The 22,118-nt window shown below is 46.4% G+C and overlaps 1 protein-coding gene across 1 annotated transcript; it reads right to left on the reverse strand.

Annotated features, from left to right (window-relative positions):
• Nucleotides 1-1,903: 1,903 nt before the first annotated feature.
• Nucleotides 1,904-11,365, reverse strand: DHCR24 (24-dehydrocholesterol reductase). The gene is made up of 9 exons (XM_058808187.1): nucleotides 11,108-11,365; nucleotides 9,854-10,009; nucleotides 9,299-9,404; nucleotides 8,932-9,050; nucleotides 8,574-8,837; nucleotides 7,739-7,882; nucleotides 6,611-6,808; nucleotides 5,689-5,867; nucleotides 1,904-4,094 (listed from the first exon to the last, which is right to left on the reverse strand). The coding sequence occupies exons 1-9, from the start codon at nucleotides 11,363-11,365 to the stop codon at nucleotides 3,941-3,943; spliced, it is 1,578 nt and encodes a 525-aa protein (XP_058664170.1). The 3' UTR covers nucleotides 1,904-3,940.
• Between the last annotated feature and the right edge of the window lie 10,753 nt (nucleotides 11,366-22,118).

The following is a 22,118-nucleotide window of genomic DNA, read 5'->3' on the forward strand; positions in this document are numbered from 1 at the left end:
TCCACCTTGGCTAGGGATGATCAGCAGGAATCCACATGGCTTCTCTCCTTTATCCAGCTGAGTGAGGAACAGGCAGCTTGAAAGAGGTCAAGACATCTTGGTAATTGGTGGGGAACGTTCAGATTACACTTGAGTGGGGAGGTTGTGACACTGCTGCCCTTCTCTGCAGCTGGCAGGAGGGGACTGGTGAGTGAGCTCAAGCCTGCAGGGATAATCAGCTCCTTATGGCCTGCTATGGAGGAGACTGGGGGTGCTGTGTCCTCCTCCCTGCCCTGCAGTGTGGCTCCCTTTGGTTAAGGTGTGCCCCTGTTGTTGGATCACTTGCTGAGGTGAGTGGCTCTGCTGCTGGCATACTCAGCCTGCTCCTTTCTCAAACTGGGGGAACCTCAGGAGCACCCAGGAGCCTGCAATTCACAGGATGGGAGCTGGGGAGGCCCAGGAGCAAAGGACAAGAGAGATAAACTGCTGGAATTTCCCTAGGTCTCTGCCTGGCTGAACACAGAGACTTAAAGGAGGGGTGGCAATGACACTGCAATTGAGCAGTAATTAACTATTTTCAGCTGGGACTTTAGAGAAATTACAAACATGAGAAGAGGGTGCCAGATCCTGCACATGCTCCCAAGGAAGGTGTGATGGCACACACAGCTCACTCAGGGTTAAACACATCCTCCCAAACTCTGCTACCACCCAGAGGAGTTGCACATACCTGTTCTGGGTGGTGCTACCACACCTGAGTAGCTCCAGGTCCACCACAACTCCACAGAGAAGTGGTCTGAAAAAGTGTTACCATAGCAAAGAATGAAAACCTGGAGGTGTTACCCGAGCAGGGAATGAAACCCTGGAGGCAGCGGAGAAATTGAGATGAGCAGAAAATGTCAGTAGCAACAAAAGCCGGCCATAAAAATGTAATGGGAACATGTTGTTCTCTTAGAGTTAAGTTTATCTGGTGTTGTACAAGTGTTTAGACCAGACAGGAATAATTAAATCTAGGTGTAATTACACGTTAGTATGGCTGAGTAAGTATGCTAATTAATCTGCAATTATCATTTGGTGGGGGGGAGATAATGGAACACAGGTAAAACTGCGGCGATTTAAGGAAATCCTGGCTATTGTTCCCAAGGAGGAGGGCTCCGAAGGGAAATGCCTGAGCAGTGATGTGGGTGAGGGAGGGCACACAGACGCTTCTGGGGCAACAGAGGAGGGTTGTGCAATGGAGCCTGAGCCCAGGCCAGCACGGAAGGGCTTTGGCACCTGAACTGCAGCTTCAGCGGGGCTGGGGCACTTGGCAGGGAAAAGAGCAATGTGCACGCTGGGAGAAGGTGTACAGCTGTGAGCAGGGAGGGGCAGGAGCACGTCCCATGAGCCTACAGAGCTGCATGACGACGCTTATCGAGGAGAAGAGGTGGGTGTGAAACTCCTCAGGCTGAAGAGTGCACCGAGTCTCGACTCTCACATTTGGCTGCTCATTCAAGGCAGGGATTAGATTTATTAGCATGAAATGAGAAGAATGAAGTAATTACCCATTGTCAATGGGTAGCACCTAAATGCAAAATGGGAGTTTGTCCTCCTCAGACAAAATGTCACTGGGAAAGAAGGAAGTGGTGTGTGTAAAAATCAGGACAATTGGCATCATGAAGCTGTGTGGAGCTAGTGGGGCATAAGTGAAGAGTTAAAGGCTCAGCTATGAGGTATTTCTTTTATTGCAGGTGTGTCTTGGGGAAAAGATAAGTGAAGGTTCATGAACTTCAAAGACATTCCTACAAACACCACCTCTCTCACAATGCCCTGGGTGTCTTACCCAGGCCTTCTCAGTAATCACTGGCCATGTGGAACAACACAAGAAGCAGACAGAAATGATAAACAGCTGCTGAAAAGCAAGCAAGCACTCATTAAAAGACACTCCTTGGAACAGTACGCCGGCCAGAGCTTTATTTTCAACAGCCCATACAACCAAAAACCAAGAGCAACAGCAATGGTGTGTGTGCATGTGTGTGACTGATACAGTGCAGTACCCCATCACAGCATACAAAGTTTGCCAATAAATTAAGGTGTGAAAAAACAAACACAGTGCATACCTAAAGATCATCAGTACATAAGTGGAACACAGCCTAAGTAGAAGTATTTGCATATCCTCTAGCTGTTTTAACATTGCCCTTTCAAAGCTAACCAAACCATTCTTGCTCTGTGCAGGCTATACAAGCACTGGGCTAATCGTAGCTTCACCCCAGGGACAGTTCCCTCGTGGGGGCAGGAAGGCAGGTCACACCCTGAGAATCAACACGTGCCTTCCTGTGTACCCCTGGTGCAGCCAGGAGGTGTGGCAGGCACTCCTGGATCACTGACACAGCTCCAGGGCCCGGGCAGCACTGAGGACACTCTGCACTGGCTGTGTCTCCCCATGGAATGCTGCCCCTGTGCAGGATTTGAGGGGGCACCTTACTTATATCACTGAGTTACAGCCCAAGCTTATTCCTGCTACTGCTTTATCATTGGTTTCATCTGGACCTTAAACATCCATCTATCAATAAATAAAATCATTGGTTTAGCACGCATAATAAAATTACACCTCCCACTGGTCACTGTTTGAGAAGTTCTCTGTGTCACTCCCTACACAAACCTCAAGAAAATTATTTTCCATCAGGCTCAGTAAGGTTTCAAGTAACAATTTTCAGTACTGCTTGGACAAGACACAGGCTTGGTTTGGAACCCTGATTCTGGCTACAGGGTGAAAGCATCTCCACACTTCTACACTCAAGTGTATCAAGTCCACGACTGTGCCATTTTCACCTGCGAGCAGCAGAAGAGGGAACTAACAGTACTTGCTGTTATTCTCTCTCCAGGTGACTGAAACAGTCCTTTTACAAAGCCTATCAACCTAACCCAGCTAAAATGAAAAGCAAAAATGTCACTCAAGTCAGAACCAAAGCCTGTGTGTTTCAAGGTTCACATCAACAGTTCTTATCCACAGCCACTTGCTCTAACAAACCTCCTAAAAATGCAGCCTTGACTTCCTTCTCCCAACAGGCCAGGACAGAACAATCTGAGATGAGCCATATCTTCCTCCAACTGAGTACTTATAAGGCACTAAAATTAAGCCACAACCAAACAACCCCAAAAAAACACAAACCCAAATGAAACCCAACTAAACTGACCCACAAAGAAATTAAAATTTGGCTATATGAAATAGCAGCAATTCTTCTTCAGTGGTCTACAAAGCCAGAACATTGATACTTTGGGCAAAAAAAACCAAACCAATGCACTGTTGGCCAACTACAAAACACCTAAAAAACCTACATCCATTCGCACTTCATAATCAAAATCAGTACAAATCTGATAGGCACAAGTAAAAAGCATCTTCTTCACACCTCAGTGCTCAGTTTTCCAGCAGAAGCCAGGCCTGGGGAGCTCAGCTGCCCTGCAGGACAAGATGAGCAGCCCAGCACCACCATCATGCAGCTGCAGGAGGATGGAGTGGGGATGAGCCACTGCAGAGCTGCTCCAGGACACTGACAGGAGGCAAATGTTCTTAAAAACATGATTAATTAGACAATGTGTTCAGCTTTGGCACCTATTTCTGAACCCCCCCTCCTGTTTTTCAGAAATCATGTTAAATATAGCTGGTGTAACTCCAGTGTCTTCATCCATTCCCATTATTTTTCTTCTGCCTGGAAATAGGTGAACTCACCTATGTCACTACATTAGATACAAAGGCTAGCACTTGAGATTTCTTAAAAACAATCACTCTGAGTTTGGAAAACTGGTTTTAAAACATATCAAGAAATACTAAACATAAATGTGTAAAGCAGGAATTCATACCTTTAAACATCAATAAGAATGAGCTTATTTGGAGAGCAATAAAGCTTTTTTTTTTTTAAAGGATATACTGACTAGCTATAGGTAAATTCCTCTTTCCCTGATTGCTTGGTGAGCTCAGCCAGGCTCAGTGCCTTGCAGCTTTGCAGATTTTGTCATACACTTCTGGAAAGGCATCCTTGCAATTCATCTCCTCCCTCAGCTTGTGGTACAACGAGCCATCAAACATATCCCAGAACTCCTCACGGGTCATGTAACAATCTGCATACAGCATCTGGAAACTGGAGAGAAGGGAAAGAGAAAAGACAGAGATTCAGTGTTAATTGAGCCATAAGATTTGATATAGAATATTAAAAAAAAAAATCAGTGCAAGTTATGAAAAGCAAATACTTAACAAAACAAAACCATCAACAATGCTTTTTAAAAACAAGGAAATACAATAGCTCATGTGGATTATGTTGGGACACTCAGCCGATTATGTTGTGTGGATTTAGTATTTTTTTCTGCCTATTTTCTTAGGATCCATGTAGGTACAGTCACAGAATCTCATATTTGCCTGCATTACAATATCCATTCAAGGCAGATGTAACAATACATTCTTTGACTTTTTCATTTCTCTGGACATTAAGAACAGAACTAAGAAGGCAAAATGAGACCAGGCCAAGAAGATAAATCCATAGTGCAAACAAAGCATGGTGTAACAAAGGTCCATTTACAAATTAAATCCTTCTTCAGCTGTGGACTCTTCCTCACTCCCACAGTGTGCTCTCTAAGCTGCAGCTACCACCAGAGTACAGCAGCAAAACACAACCTAACATAGAAGCTCTATTGTTTTGTGTGATTATGAAACTGGAAGATTAAGCATTTATCCATTGTTCATTTCCCAGTGACAGGTAGAAAACAGACCAAACTTTGTCAGTAAAGAGCTTTAAATTAAAATCTTAATTTCAAGTTAATGAAAAAAAAGCTTAAAATTAACTTTGGGTTGCTTTGTTCTCTGGCAAATCACTTCTTGCAGCTTGAAGTCATTTGCAGTCCCCAAATCATCTCGAAGCAGCCTTACCATTATTGCTCAGCCACATGGGACATGATCACTGTTAGACTGAGAAGTAGGTCAAAATAGAAATGGGGATAAATTAGACTGATGGTGTAAAAATACCATGTAGTTGCTTTTTGTTCCTGAGAAACCAGCCTGTGGCTGCTCCTCCACTGACACCGCTCCAGCAAATTCAGCTGGCTCGAGTCCGTGACAGATGGTGGGCACATGCCTCACGCCCACTGTGGTCCTGTGCAACCAGAACCCAGGCAGGGAAAAGGAAGCTTTGGAGCACAAGTTTTGAGGGAGGGAAGAGCCACCAGCACACAGGGACAGACTGACTGCAGGGACAGCCAAGGCTGCCCCCTGGGCAAGGACATCCCGGTGCAAGGACGGGGCCGAGCGGCTCCGCGATGCTGCAAGGACTGCAGGGAGAACAGTCCCAAGGGCAGCCAGGGAAGCTGTCCAAACTTTTGGGATTCCTCAGTGATTCATTCCTTGGAATGAATATTCCAAGGATGTATTTTGTAGCAGCAGACTCTGCTCCCAGAGCAGCCTGGAGCTGAAAGGTGATCTGAACTCACCCAGCTCCCAACTACACTGCGAGAACTTCAGCCAGTGTTTCCTTTTGTTTGGTTGGTTTTGCAATCAAATAATAAAGTGAAATCATATTTTTAACTCACCAAAATTAGAAATTTAAATTAGTTTTCAATTACTGTGGTTGTTAAATTAATGCAGTATTAAATATTAAAGTTCTGTGGGATAAACAGCTGTAATTAAACCACATGGGTGTGAATTATATGTGACATTATCAGTGTTCTGAGGAGTGGGGTCCTTACCCATGCACACTTCTTACAAACTTTTCCATCTGCCTCATTGAAGCCCTGGCTTCAAACTGTTTGCTTTTGGGCTCTCCATAAGCTCCTATATCCACGTAGAGTTCAGCTTCATTTCCTTTGGGATGGACCATACCAGGATTGTTGGGCAATATAAAAGGACACAACCAAATAGGGTAAACCTGCAGGGGCAGGAAAACACTTTATCACTTATTTTTTGACACAATCATTCTTTAAGATCTTTAATAAATGTGGCAAAATAAAGAATTAAGAGAACTTTCTCCCAATCCTAGACTGAAGCTTTTGCTTTCAGCTCTTCCTTCTCAGCTGTTTTTAGCTGCACTTTCTAATGACCACAACACAAATGGATTGAAAATGTCCTCCTAGAATTGCATCATCTCCCCTTAAAACATTTGAAATAAAAAGGGAAAAAAACCCCAAAACACCCACAAATAAACCACCCCTGATCTCAAAGCAACAACTGAATAAACATTCTGAGCAAAAAGAGAAGGAAATGTTTTCTTTTCCAGGTCAGTCCAAAACTGAAATTATCAAAACTGAAATTCTACACTAACTAAAATAAATTCAGAAATAAAAGCAAGAAAGGGAGATTAAGCTCCACAGTTGGTGCTTGGTGAGACCACTAGTCATTTTAGGTGAAGCTCATATTTTAGTAAGTGATAAAATCTTTTAGAAGTGTCAGCTTCTACCAAAGCTTGAATCTTTTCTTTAATGTTTCTCTTTTTCAGAAAGCTGTGTTTATTTCTGCTGCAGCCTTGCATCATGGACTCACAAAGCACAGCACTCCCCAGGACACAATAATGACCTTTTGCACAAGCAGGATATTATGTCTTAACACCAGCAGTCCCATTGCTTATCACAAACAACCCAAGATTTGCTGAGTTCTAAGGAGATGAGTTCTTACATTAAGGTCAACGTGGAAGGTCTGGATTGATTTTTCAAGGCTCTTTATTGGCACCAGCATGTCCTGCACAACGTGGTGCTGCTCATACAGCTTCCTAATGGCTTCTCCTTGGGTGAGCTTCAGCAGAGAGATTTTTGGGGGGACCATCCAGCCAAACAGGTAACGGAACACGGGGTTATTGCCAAAAGGAATGATATCCTTCAAAGAGGAGAGAAAAAAAACTCTGACTGAAGAATGTGTAACTGGACCAAAAGAACACTTCAGAGCCCTCAGGGCAATATTAAGCCAGATTTCCAATAAATTTAATTGGTGATACTTTGCTGAAGTACTAGAACACAAATTAGCAAATTAGAGGGGCCTGGGCTGCACTTGGCTACAGAGCCTTGCCCCAAGCCTCCTCTGGTTCCCACTGATGTGCAGTTGTATGAATCACAACATACCCAGCCCCAAATAATTTCAAAAAATAAAAAGAGCAACAGGCTATTATCTTGCAACAGCCAAGGGAGGAGTGCAAAAGGAGCTAACTTTACAGAAGTTTTGCAAGAATAGCCAAATTTCTCAATAGCATTTTAAAGCTGTAAAATCTTAATTACCACCCGCACAGCCAAGTGCTGTTTACCTTCTGCAGGAGCTCAAAGGATCTGGTACCTCACTCCAGAGATTCAAAATGTAGTAACAGGAATATTTCAGAATGCCAAATCAAGTTTTGTGTAACTACACATGACAATAAACACATTTATGAAATTCTAAGTAATGACCTGATTATGTAATTCCTTTAGGTGGGGCAGTTTTTCAGCCAGAATTTTACATTCATGTTTTTCCCACCATCTGAATTTGGAAATCACTCAGTAGTGATTTAATGCTGAAATACATACTTAAGACGTAAATTCATAAAAGCACTAAACCAAAAATTAGGAGCTTCTGATACAACACCTTATATGTCAAGAAGTGCCTTTGGATTTGCTGCACTCAAATGCAGGACTTGTAATTTTGCCATAAACTTTGCCATTTTTTTCTGTCATTAAAGACAGAAGTTGCTGCCAAGGGGAAGAATGTACATTGTACCTACAGTGTGAAGGGGCAGGGTACTTTCCTGCAGATACATTTGAATTTTGGAACTGGTCTTACTTGGAGCTCCCAGAAGATACTGCGAGTGTGTCTGTGGTAATAATGTCTGGAAGGAATGTACTCCACTCCAGTCCTGTCAGCTTTCAAATACTTCTCCACATGCTTAAAGAACCATGGCTTGTAGTAGTTGCCAATTCTGTTTATCTACAAGAAAACAAGAATTCATCAGGTAAGAGTTACACCTTGCTAGTCAACAGAGTGTGTCCCCACATTCCTTTCCTGGGAGGAATCTTTGTTATATCCTCTGGATAAGACTGTCACAAGGCATCTAGGGAGCCTTCACCCCACTTGCAAGGCTCCTTCTTAGCTTCCTTGCCATTAAGGTTTAAGGAAGGCCTCCACTGACAAGCTATTTAAGAGCCCACAAATGTGACAGAACTGAATTCCTAAAACGCCAATCTCTAACCCCATCATTAATCCAAAATCTCACATGGCAGAGAGGAAACATCCAGGTGGAGGGTTGCATGAACACTTAGCAGGACCCTCCTGTGCATGCCCTGATGTGTTTTTATTGATATTATCAGCATTAAAAGCTTGCTAGGAAGAGTGTTACTGTGAATAACTGCAGTTCAAAGCAGCATTGTTCAGCCTATGAGAAAAGATCCTTCTCCTCTTCCTCCTCCTCAGAACAATGAAATCAGTGGGTCATTTCTCACCAATAGAAGAGATTTAGAGAACACATTCTGTCATAGTAGGAATTAAAATACTCTGATGGACTGATCCAAATTTTAATCCTATGTTAAGAGATTGTTCCAATTCTATAATGGTTTTATCCTAGTACAGCTTCAGTTAGACCCTGGGAGTATTTTTTTTGTGAGTAACTTCCTTTAGTTACCTTGCTTTGCTCAGCTTCATCAGTCAGGACTCCTGTCATGATGACTGCTTCATCCAAGGAATACATAAGTCCTTCCACAAAACTATTCTCCTTTTTCTTAGACTCTTCAGTGAACTTCTCACAAATCTTCTGCAGTCCTCTCACTGGCTCATAATGTATTTTGACATATTTCTTGGCAGGAACCATTTTTATTTCTGCTGCAACCAGGAAACCCAGAGTACCACAAGACCAAGGCACTGCATAAAATAGGTCTGAGTTTTCAGTCTGCAAAAAGTATGTATGTCATACTAAATCATATATCCACACCAATAACTGTCAATGACATTGTAAATGAAAGCAAAGTAACATTTTGTCTTACTGGTGAACATCTCACAAGGCTTCCATCAGCAAGAACAAGTTCATAGGCCACACAGGTGTGCTGAAAAAGTCCATAGATATGGGATGAAGACTCAATGCCAGTTCCCATGATCAGGCCACCTTATCAAGAGAGCACACAACAAATCAAATTAAACACACTCCAAAATGAGGGTGATTTATGAGAGCAACCTCCACTTTATAAGTTCTTTTAAGAGTATTAAAAAAAAAAAAAGTGCTTATAACATAAATACCACAAAGAACATAAAGGCTCAACAGCCTATTTCTAGAACCTTTAAAACAACACAATTAAAAAACCCTAATGGAAGTGCAGCAAAATGAGTGAGTCTCTTGTCATCAGCACTCCTTACCTACTGTGAGGTCATCAAGCTCTGGCACCACAGGAATGGTCCAGCCCATGGGATTCAGGTATGCAGTCAGCTGGCCCATGGACACTAAAGGCTCCACACGAACAACCTAAAGAGGAAAAAAAAAACCAAAACAAAATCCACCCCCAAGTTCTCAACAAATATAAATTAAAGAGTTCAGCATTAATGATGATAAAACATGGCTAACTGGATACACCTCCATCTGTTATCAGAACTCAGAGACTCACTTTCCTAAGAGAGCTGCTAAAAATAGTGGGAACTGTTTAGTGATTCCTCCTCTGCCTCAACATCTTGTTGCTCAGTGCCCAAACCCATAAATCAATCTGGTCTTTTAGACTTCAGCACATAAAAGCCAAGCAATTCCATATGCTGGGTTTTTCAGATGGAACGATCCAAGCCCACATTGCAAACCCTTGAAATGTGACAGCTCTGCCACAAAATTTTGCTCTTTGTGGAATCTAATCCCTTCAGCTCTGTGTATCGTGAAGAAAAGTATAAAATCCATGAGAGTGCATGCTTTGTGGTGGGATTTGTTACCTGTCTTTCACTGTCTACTTCCAGGACATCCATTAAATTGATCATGATGTTCTTGTGGGTCTTCTTGTACTTGCCCACTCGGAGTGACACCGTCAGCCAGCCGGGCCGGCCCGTGCACATGTACCTCCTGCTGCCTTCCTTCTTCCATTCCCGCACCTGCAAGGGCAACAACTCTCACACCAGGGATGCTTTGGAAGCCTCTCTGCAGCCCTCTGAACTCCTAAATAAAGTATGACCAGAGTGGTTTAGTTATGTAGAGGATACACTTTTAATATCCTGTAGCTCTGGGGTTTTCTTTTGGGGGAAGGATTCAGAAGGATAACAAGACACTAACAGAGTTTAAAAAACCCTCCTCTAAGGGAGGTATTATTGCTGTTATAATCTCAGTTCTAACCCAAACATAGAAAAACTGGTCTGAGCCTCCAAATGACCAGGTCTAGTGGAATCAACCTTAAGCAATCTGGTCTAGTGGAAAATGTCCCTGCTCATGGCAGGTGGGGTTGGAACAAGATGATTTTTAAGGTCCCTTTCCAACCCAAAGCCTCGTAGGATTCTACAAAAAGTTGGGAAGGAAAATGTGTAAGCCATATGAGTTCTGCAAAGCCACAGTGGTTAACACCCAGAGAACAAACAAGTGCATTTTCTTCAAAGCTGAGTTGCTACTACAGCTGGTAAAAAAACCCCAGCCAACAACCCCAACCCCTCCGAGAATAATTCCCTGCACATGAACATCCATCTGCATCCGTGATGAGACAGACAAGGCAGGAAACAGAAGCGGACGTGACAGAATTACCACAAACAGCAGAGAGCACAGAATCACTACGCACATCTGCATTTCTGGGCGGAGGAAAAGTTTAATCTGGCCACGAAGCAGCTCCTGGAGCTGGCGGTGTGAGCAGCAGGGTGTGCGGGGAAGCAGAACACGCTCCAGAGCCTGCGGCTCAGACACTGATGTGCTCCCATGTTGCACACACGTGTGTCCCTGAGCCTGCTGCTGCCAAGCCCGGCTCCCAGCACACCAGCAGCGCAGGGAGCGAGTTCCACAGGAGTTCCAGCGGGACACAGCCCTGAAGGAGGCTGAAAGCCCCGCTGGCGTTTATTCCCTTGCATTCCCCCACTCCGCTGGACTTTGCCCCGGGTGCGGAATAGCGGGGTAAGGGGGAGGACAGAGATGACAGAGAGCGGGACGAGAACACGCTGTTCCCTCACAAAGCCGCGGTACCCCCGGGGTGCCGAGGTCCGGCCAAGCCTCACCTGCTCCTGGATGTGCCGGACGCGCTGGGCATGCTGCCGCGGGGCGCTGTGGAGGCGCCACACGGCCCATGCGCGCAGCTGGTAGTAGATGTCGAAGAGGATGGAGAGCGGCAGGAGGAAGAAGCAGACGAAGACCCAGCGGTGGTGCACCAGCACGGCCTCCAGCCCGCGGTGCCGCACCCAGAGCAGCAGGAGCAGCAGCCCCGCGCCCACCGACCACAGCGCCGACATGACGCCCACCGCCCGCTCGCGCTCCATCACGGCCGCGCGCCCTTATGGGACCCCGCCATGCCGCGCCCGCCGCTCGCGCGCTCGCCGCCCGCGCCACGCCCCTCCGCCACCATTGGCCGAGACGTGAGGCGAGGGGAGGGAGACGACCAATCGAAGAGCTCCGAGGAGATCGGACCAGGCGCTGAGGGCGCCGATTGGCTGCGCGCGGCCGGCCCCGCGCTCCCCCTCATCGCCGCGGCCACCGGGCCCCCCCCCCGCGGCGGAGGTGGCACCGCCTGGGGACTGAGGGGGACTGAGGGGGACTGAGGGGGAGCCGGCTCAGACCCCGGGCAGGGCTGGGGATGGGGACCAGTAAGGGTCAGACCCCAGGAAGGGCTGGGGATCGGGACCGGGCAGGGTCAGACCCCAGGAAGGGCTCGGGGAGCCGGATCAGATCCCCAGGAAGGGCTGTGTGGGACGCAGGGCAGAGGACAAGGGCTGAGGCAGAGGGCACTCCCCGGTCAGGGTGGGGACAGACCGTGGTGGTGCTGTGGTGACCGTGTCCCCTGAGCAAGGGATGCACCCTGGTGCCTTTGGGTTGGGGTCTGGAGCAAAATACCTCCACATCCCCCACCTGTGCACCCCTCTGGTGTTGTAGGCACTAGAGAACCTGGTAGTGCAGGTGTCTCCAAAGTGCCAGCAGTTCCATTTCTAGAATAAAGAAAGGGACAGCTTGCTCTCTAAAACCCTGGCAGAAAACTCCCATCCATGGTGGAACCAATTCACATAAAATCTGTGAGAAAGGTGAGACTTTGTTTTCTGAAGTTAAAATCCCTCCAGGGATGTGTTGCTTGGGAGGACGGTGACAGAGGTCCAATGACACCCCCAGGAGGTTCTGGCACAGTCAGCGCTGTCAGACACCCTGGAATGGCAAAGGCTGAGTTCAGAGAGGAACATGGAGTACAGGTGTTCCGTGTGGACACAGCCATGATGATGTGACACAAGTGTCAGCAGGAGAAATGCTGACCTTGTCCTTTAGATGATTGATAGCTGGGAGAGGGAAACTTCAGGCAGGGAGGGATTGGGGTTCAGAGCTCAGCTGTGGCAGCCCAGCCACACATTTCAGCCCTCTTCAGACACAGGGAAGGCTTTGTTGTGAAGCTCACTTCAGGATTTCATGGAACCATTCACAGAATGGTTTGGGTTAGATGTACCTTAAAGATCACCTAATCCCACCCCTTTGGCCATGGGCAGAGCCACCTTCCCTTAGAACAGTTTGCTCAGGCCCCCATGCAACATGCCTGGAACAATTCCAGGGAAGGAAATTTTAGCACACTGCTTTTTTGGGTTTTGTCCCACGGTTTTTATTGAAGGACTAGACTGAGACTTCACAGCTCTCATATTTGGAAAGGGTCTCCTAATATCCAGACTAAATTTACTTATAGCCAAATTATATTTGTTGCACTTGTGCCTAGTCTGTTCACTAGCTCTTCTTACATCTAAGCTGATTGATGTTATCTGCTTTTATTTATCAGTTCATCTGCTGACGGAAATTATTCATGCAAAAGAAGGTTCCCATGCTTCTAAGGGAGGTTATTTTAACCTCACTGAAGGACCTAAATAATTATTCCTGATATGAATGTGATCAAGCTCTGGGCTTATTGAATAACAGCATCATTTATTCATAAGGGGATATTTATGCCTTCAGTGTAAATACTATTTTGAACTTGTTTTTATGAAGAACCATTACAAGTGCTTATAATGTTTTTCATGTTTTGCTCTTGTTTTTGTAAGACTCTAGGCAACAGGAAGTGGGTAGGTGAGCTCAAAGATTGGGATGTGAAACTTATTGAAAGCAGAGGAGTGAACCACGTTCAGATTATGGTCAAATTGCTCGTGTAGGTACTGATGCCAGGCATAGAAAACACAGAAATGAGAAGGGGATGAGGGAAGGGGAGATAGATACTAGAAATGCTGCAGGTTTCAATTCTAGTTATCCTAGTTACTTGGGCAAAACATCATCCAATGATCTATGTAGGTTTAGGAAGATATCATCTGCAAATCTGGTTGGAAGAGCTAAGGTTCTCTTGGTAGCTTGGTGAGATGAAAATCCTTGGTTTCTTCAATTAAATTAACATTTTAAGTGTGTTTAAGCTGTTAGTGCTTCTTAAAAAAGCAGTCCTTTTCCCTTCCTCTCCTCCCTGCCTCCCTCTCCTGCCATCCCATCCGCCCACTCATGCTGTTCTGGGCATGCTGTGCAGTACAAGTGCTTCTGCTGTCACTCAGTTAAACAGGTTGGAGAGCTGATCTGACTGAAGAATTAAACATTTTCTGTTCAAATCAGGTCTTTTTCCTGCCTGGATCAGCTCCCTGTGGAGCTCACCCCGCGCAGGCTTGTGCTGGGAGCAGAGCAGGGCCCTGGCACTGACCATGGCAGAGCTCCCTGTCCTTTTGGGGCAGCTCATCCCTGCCAGCCCTGCTCAGGACTCTGCTCCTCACCCAGCAGGGCTTGGTGGTGACCATGCAAAGGCTTTTGGATAAAGGATGCAGCTCTTTGTCCAAGGAGACAGGGAGAAGGGACACAGAGTCATGGAATCATAGAATTGTTTAGGCTGGAAAAGCCATCTCAGATCATCAAGCCCAACTGTTCACCCAGCACTGCCAAGGCCACCACCCCAAGTGCCACATCCACACAGCTTTTAAACCCCTCTAGGGATGATAATTCCATCACTGCCATGGGCAGCCTGTTCCAGTGTTTGGTAACTCTTTATGTGAAGAAATTGTTCCTGATACACAATCCAAATCTCCTTGGAACAACTTGAGGCTGCTTCCTCATTCCTGTCTCCTGTTCTCTGGGAGAAGATCCTGATCCCCACCTGGCTCCAACCTCATTTCAGGGAGCTGTAGAGACTGAGAAGGTCCCCTCTGAGCCTCCTTTTCTCCAGGCTGAGCCCCACCACTCCCTCAACCTCAGACTTGCTCTCCAGCCCTTTTCCCAGCTCTGCTGCCCTTCTCTGAACACACCTCAGCCCCTCCATGTCTTCCTTGTCATGGGAGGCCCCAAAATGCACACAGAATCCAGGTGTGGCTTCATCAGCACCAAGCACAGGGGGACAATCCCTGCCCTCATCCTGCTGGCCACACTGCATGGTCATCACATATAGAGCATTTGAGCTGCACACAAAAGTGGGCTGGAGAGTTCTGTATCCATGAGAAAAATATCAAGAGGCTTTCAGTGGCACCAAAGGAAGGCATTGAAAAGCATTAAAAAGCCCATTTTCTCTTACAAACTCTCACAGCCCTGGTACTGACTGCCACAGAGCTGCTGCTGAGCAGTACCAGGATGCTGAAAGGACAGGCATTTAATAGGAGTAATTATGAAAACTAATAAAGAATTTTGGAAGACTGCAAGCCTCCTTAAATCCGTGAAGAAAGCAGCTGATGGTTACTTGGGGTTAGGAGTCAGCTGCTTTTGGTTTTCCTGCGTGTTGGTTTGGTGCAAAGCTTGTTTGAAAGTGGAGTGTTTCTGAGGGCTGGAGGGAGGTGGTGCTCAAACTGTTTGTGAGAAGCTCCCTCTGCTGAGAAATCCAAAGTATGTCCAGTCACCCTGAAGGAAAAGCCTGTAGGGGAACGGGGTGTTTCTGTGTTTACCTGATGGTGCTCAATTGACCAACTTCCAGATGGGTTTTTTTGGAAAGGTATTTATCAGTGGGACACCTATTGCTCAGGACCTATTTTTCAAGTTTCACAGCTGTTTCATGTGAGGGAGTAGAGGTGTGTGGTGGCTTGAAGAGGAGGAAGGCAGAGGGGTTGGTACAGCAACCAACTGGAGTGGCCCTTGGGAAATCGGTCAAAGAGGGAAAATGCATTTTTAGTTACTTTAGAAACTTCCAGATAGCTCTCAGGGAGAGTGAAACACCAGCTGAAGGCTTAGGCAAGGTTAGATTGGTAAGGCAATTTTAGGTGTAGGTGGATCTAATGTGGAAGGACTTGTTTAACATCCATGGTGGGGAAAGCTCTCCATGTGCATTCGTCTGAGTCCTTGGGGTGACTTTGCTCTTTTTTCCTTGCTTTCCTCTGTCTTCTCAAGGCTGCAACCACTCTGTTCACACTGGGAAGGGCTTCACCAAGAGAAGGAATAACTGGTGCTGCAGGAATCAAGGATACCTGGGCTGTGTCCCATGTGCTCTGATAGCAATCATGTCACAAGGCTCCACTCCTCTGGTGAGGAGGTACTGTAGGTGGCTGGTGGGACCCATTACCACCTTGAGGAGAAACAGATGCAGAATATGAAGTGAAATTTGGAATACTGATGATAGCAGAGTGTGTTCTATCCTTCAGTGACTGTGCTCTGCATCAGGAGGCAAGGTCAGCTGCTGGTCAGCACGTTCACAGAGCCACCAAAAAACCCCCAGTGCTGCAGAACGTACGAGAGCTTTCGTGTATTCTGTGTGATGTGCATTAAATCCAGCTTTACAATTGCCTCTGAAGGGTTATCCTGTCTGGGATTTATAGAAAGAATCACTTGTCAAAACAGAGAAAGGAATTCAGCCCTCCCTTCACTGTCACCAGGGTGGTGTCCTCTGTGGCAGAAATTAAATGTCTGTGGCACGGCAGCGGGTGTGGAGAGCTGGTTACTGAGGAAATTTGGGTTCAAACAACAGGCTGAAGGAGGTCACACTCCTCTGGGTGAGCAGTGGGGACAGAGAGCTCATGGCAACCATCAGTTGGCCTTATAGTCCTGAGAGTGAGGAGGAGAAGTGGGTGAAGAAACTGTGATGCTCCCATCTCCTTCTGTTGGTGAGATCCTGGGGGCACCGACTGTGCTGGGCATCAGAAACCAGCTGCAGTCACTGGAAGGCAATAAATGCATTGCTGCAGACTCATGGCAAAATGCACACAAGTGCCAGGGGCTTCCAGGACGCTCAGGGTGAACTTTGTCACCAGTTGTGAACCACAGCTGGTGGGGAGCCACTCCAGGGCACCCTCTCCCCCCACCTGCCTCTGGAATATTCTTGCTTGGAGTGGCAAATGCTGTGGGAACATGCAGGAATCATTTGGTGATGGTGAAGGCTTGCCAGTGTCACCTGAGGAAACACTGCAAGTTGTTTTTCTGTACAGGCCAAATTTTGCTCCCATTTTCAGCTCCCAGCTCCCTGCCTGTGTGTTTAGCATCCCAGTACCAGATGTAGTTGCAGGACTTTTCTTCCAAATAAAGCTGAGGCTTGCACTGCCTTGGCTGTGGCCATTCTCTCTGTCTGGTGTTGTCACTCTGTCACCTGTCTGCTTTCATTTATTGCAATGTTTTAAAATTTTATGGGCCCACTCTCAGATGATGTAAACTGATAAAACTCCAGGCCATGCTCCAAAAACATCAGTGTAACTGTAGGATCTGGCCCCTTGGGTTTACTTATCAATGCCAAAGGAAAATAGAAAAGCTGTGAGCAAAGCAAAAAAAAGGAAAAGGATTGCTGGAAAAAAAGAGTTTAAGATGTTAGTTATATAAGAGTTGTATAGCTGTTAAAGTCACCTAGAATATCCTTTTAATAAATGAAGAAATCGCAGCCAGATAAGTTAATAATTAAGGGTGACAAAAATACACCATTGTTCCAATAATAAGGAACTGTATTGGTCTTACTGAAGATAAATGGAGGCGTATTTAACATGGTTCAGTGCTGTGCTGATAGACTACAAATGTCCTTTTTTTTCACTAGGAAACTCAGTACAAAATCAGGTCGAAAGCTGATTGCCAGTGTTTGTTCCCTCCACGTTGCTCGGCTCCTTTCAGCAGCAGATGTGCCTTGGAAGCGACTCCCACGTGTGTGGAACTGAGCAGAAGGAAGCTGGAGGCTTTGAGAAGAGGTTCCTGCCCCTTTCTGTGGAGGAGAACAAGATGTGCTCCCATGTGGGGATCATCTCATGGAGATACAGAACGATTTTCAGGCTGAGGACTGGATAAATTGACCAGTCCTCAGCTCTGCAAATCAGTGGCTGGAAAAGGTGTCTGCACGGAAGGTGATGAGGATGTGATCGCTCAGTTTCCTTTAATACAGGGAATTTCTGTAGAATCCAGCTTGGCTGGAGCCATATCTAGTAAAGTGAGACAGCAATTTCAGCACCTTCTGACACAGCCAAACCCCGGTTTTTTCGTACTTCCAGTAAGCATCAAAATATGATTGCTGCAGCACCCTGTCCATGGGGAAGAGTGGCCCACCCAGAGAAACCCTGAGACTCACAAATAAATCTGAGAATGGGTAAATGCACTGATCCTGCCCCCAGCTCATGGTAAACTCCTATAGAAACCCTGAGACTCACAAATAAATCTGAGAATGGGTAAATGCACTGATCCTGCCCCCAGCTCATGGTAAACTCCTATAGAAACCCTGAGACTCACAAATAAATCTGAGAATGGGTAAATGCACTGATCCTGCCCCCAGCTCATGGTAAACGCCAGGTGCCCTTCCAAGCCCCTCATGCTGAGCTGCAGACTCAGCTGCTTTCTGTCTCCTCCTGCCATCTCCATCCTTGGCAAGACCCATTTTTTTTACAGACTGCTTAAGGAAATCATTGAGAAATCAGTCAGCAATAAACCACTGTCATCCCAGAGCAGTTAATTACCATTATCTATGGTATCAGCCCAGAGCCTGTAATAAGCTCTGAACTTTTATTGCACTGAGGTGTCTGCTTACATCCAGGCTAATGAAGGTTGTAGGGCTGGGATGGATTTCCCTCATGCTGGAACTGGCAGAGGGAATCAGGGCAGGAGAGTTTCATCCCTCTGTGAGGCAACCAAGAGCTGACACTTCTCTGGCACAGCAGAAATGCCAGGGGAGGGAAACCACACCTTTCCAAATAAGGTAAGTAGCCAAAGAAAAGTGCAGGATGCTTTTTGGGGAGCAAGATTAACTCTCTGGATCCTGGGGGACTTCCCAGGGAGGTGGAGCAGGGAATCCTGTGTTCTCCATGTGGGATGGCAGGTCTGTGTGCCAGGGATGCTGCTCATGGGTGCTGTCTGTGAGGTGCTGATCTAAGTCATCTGCAGATGGTAAAAACTTTCTTTTCAGTCTGAAGGTAGCTAACTTAGGCAATGTCTTCCAGCTGTTTCTTCACATGCATCTTTGCAAATGCCTGTTACTCACATTCACATCCCCCTCGTTCTTCCAAGTCAGTACTGAGTCAGTTTTTCTCTTACAGACTGAGGGAAGAGATGGGAGCAACCTGCTTGTAAACCTCCATAGGAAAAATCTCCTGCTGGTGCTGCTCCTTACAGGCAGAAATCAGGAGAACATCAGGAGTGGGGTCTCCTCAGAGCCTCACACCACAGAGCTAACCAGGCAAATTCCCCATTGAGGGAGCTGTGGCACTGGAGATGAGTGTTGGTATCCTCTGACTCTTTTAATGCCATTACAGAGAAGCTACAGCCTGTTATTTCCCAAACTCACCTCCTGTCATTTCTTGCAGAGTTTCAAATTGTCTTCAGTTACCTAGAAACCCGTGTAAGGAGGTGTAAATGTTCTGGGTTAAAGTGAGGCAAGGTGTGCAGGCAGAAATCACAGAGCTCTTGCTGGGTCAGCAGCTGATGTTGCAGATGAGCTGTGAAGAAAGCAGACAGGCTTTTGGGCACAGCAGGGCACCAAAGGCATCCCAGGTGAGTGTTTCCCTGAATTAGAAGGGGATTCCTTACAGGTGTCTTGTACAGTATGCATGCAAGTGTGCATATGCTACATCAATGTCCTGGGAATGCTGCTCTCCTGGATTCTGAAGTATTTTACATTTGGAAGGAAGTTAGGCCTGTAGGTAAGTTGCTCTTGTGGTATAGTAAATCCTATGTGAATCCTTTGCTGTATTGTTTGGTTTAACTACAACACAAGTTAAATCTGGTAGGTTTATGTGCTGTTAAGTTTAAATGCTGTTTATTGAAGAGCTGTTGTGGCTTTTGGATGTATTCCTTTTTATCCTTACCTTCTCCTATCCTTTTGTCTCCCCCTCCCCAGCCCAGCCTTCACATAGGTAATGTTGTGTTTCTATCAGTTTGGATTGATTGACACTGGATTTTTTGTTTGTTTTTTTTTTTTTTTTTTTTTTTTTCTTTCTGTGCTTTAACCATTAGTAAGTAATGGAGTGAACCTTGCCAACAAACTTCGTTGTGCTGTTTCTTTTATATTAAATCTGTGTTTGCTGATACCTCAGCTGCTGATTCTTTGAGAAACCTTGGAACCTTCCTCCTCTCAGCCATTCCTTGCGTCTCTCCCCAGGCTGTCATGCTTCCAATAGAATGTTTGCAAGGTTTGCTGGCAGCATTGTAGCCCTCAGCCGCCTCCCAGCACTGCACACTGATGTGAACAAGTGCTTGTGGGCAGCCCGATGCCAAGGCAGGCAGTGGGATAATGCAGGGCATTGGAAATGGAAAACAGCTGTGGAACATCTGGCACAGATGTGTGTTGGACACCAAGGGCTTCACATGTGGTGGCAACCAGAAGAGCTGGATGGCTGCTCCACCCTTTTCCTCTAAAATTCGTAATTAAAGCTGCTTTGAGCTTCTCTTTTGCATTTTTGTGCTGAAAAATAAGCAAAGCCCATCCCACTCCCTGCTCCCTGGAGAGCTCTGTAATAGCTGCATGCAGCAGAGGCACAGAGCAGCACCAGGTCTTGGGGATGTCAGCATAGCTCTGCTGAGTTCACTGGGAAGCAAATTTAGCCAGTTTTGTGTTTAATCAAAGTTCTTTCTGCTTCTTTGAACATCAGCATTTGGGGTCAAGGATGCACAGGAGCTTCAAGTTCAGATATCCAAGCTCAGATATCTGCTGCTGTGGTTCAGCAGCCAGGGCATGTCTGCCCTGGCTCTCTCTGCTCAGGTGTGATGGATGGGACTGACATCAGGCTGGACTGAGGAGCCTGCAGGGCTGGAAATCAATGTTTCCTCACTGCAACTCGCACTCCAGCAGGGCAGCAGCAGCTGGGGCATGTAAAACACACTGCATGGTGGGTTACCCACGTGTAACACAGCCGTGGTGCCTCTTCATGGGGAAAGAAAGAGCTCAGACATGGGGCTTTTCCGAGGCAAAAACCTCCAGGAGCTCAGGAAAAGTTTTGTCTGAGTAAAGGCTGAGCTCAGGCATCAGGATTTAACTCTTTTCTTCCCCCAGCCCTTGTTGGGCAAATTTCAAATCCTTTGCAGATTTTGTTGGAAAGCCCCTAGGAAGCTCCTTCTGTCCTCATCTCCCACACAGAAATTTCCCTTACAGGGAACCCAAAGCTTTGTCACACCCATTTCCCTACAGAACAGCCCCAGGAGGAGCTGGCACCTCAGCCAGGTGCTCCTGTAGTGACACAAGGAGCTGAAGGAGTTTGAGAACACTGCTTGTCCATAAAGCCCTCTGTGGACAGTTCTATCTGTATTTTCCCAGTCCCTTTCCAAAACTTTCCACCACAGCTGTGCTCCTCAGTGTGGTGCAGATTTACAGGCTAATGGCTGGGACATCATTACAGTTGAGTAAGCAAATATTTAAGCTTTAAAACACTCAGAGGTTTTGGGTCCAGGGGCTTGCTAGGTGATGGACATAGCTAGTGGAGGAACCACAGCTGAAACTGATATCAAACAACTTCATACACATCTTGTTCTCCTATTATAACTCAAACTCAGTAGAGCCATTGGAACTAAATATTAAGATATATTACAAAGTACATATTGTGGTACAAAAAGGAATTTGGCATTCAATAAAGTCTTGGGTCAAAACCACAGCTGGTCTGCAGAAGGAGAACTTCTAGGTGAAGTAGCCAAAAATCCACACCCCACTTTGAGGTCAGGGGGCTGATCCCCTTTCACATCCAAATGCTTGGCATTTCTTGATGGAGATCACAAAGGAGGGCTCCCAAACCCTGCAGCTGCCCATGCAGCAGGACCTGCACTGAGAGACCCATGTGCAGCTGCAGGTTCAACCCCAAAGGACACCATGAATGTTGCTTCATGTGAAGACGTAGGACAAATATTTCCACAGCCTGGGTTTGCTGACTGGATTAGGTAGGAGTGCCTGAGCCAGTATATCAACTAGCACGACCAATTAGGCATTTTAAGAAGATGCAAATTAAGGCAAAGATAAACAGCAGGAGGTTTCTCCTTTGCTTTCCACGTGCTGAATGCAGGAATCTCTCCCATCTGCACATCCTCATGGCTGTGTGCTGCAGCCCTTTATCAGCCTGGCAGGGATGCAGTCCTCCCAGTGTGCAGGGAAACACGAGGTGTGCCAGCCCCTGGGAATGGCTTCTCCATGGATCTGGACAGCAAGGACACCTTGTGCCTGCAGAGATGTGACCCTGAAGCCACATCAGTGGGTCTGTAGTGACCCTGTCACAGGGGGTGTGAGCAGAGGTGCTTGCTGGGGGCAGCTGGGCATGGGATGAGTGTCCTGTGTGCCAAATCACTGAAGGAATCACTGTGGCCTGGCCCAGGTGCCACAAATAAGGGTTCTGGCAGGGAGCCTGTGCTCTGGATTTGGTGAATTTGGTGCATTCAAATTCATTCTTGGCTTGGTGCTCTTGGTATCACCCACCCTGTCGTGACAGGGCAGAGAGTGCATGCATCTGCTCACTCACACCCCTAATGAAAAAGCTGGCTTGTTTATCTTGATGATACAGTGGAATGCACTATTTTACATGTGATTTGCTGCAGCAGCAAAATTAGGTGAACAATGAATCAAACAGCAGCATTTTTTTTTGTGCCAGCAGCGTTGCTCAGGCTCAGCATCCTTACCTGGGGGAGGCAATTACTGGAACAATCTCCTTCCCCTGTTCCTCCTTTGTT

The sequence above is a fragment of the Ammospiza caudacuta genome, chromosome 7 (assembly GCF_027887145.1).
Source record: "Ammospiza caudacuta isolate bAmmCau1 chromosome 7, bAmmCau1.pri, whole genome shotgun sequence".
Taxonomy (NCBI): Eukaryota; Metazoa; Chordata; class Aves; order Passeriformes; family Passerellidae; genus Ammospiza; species Ammospiza caudacuta.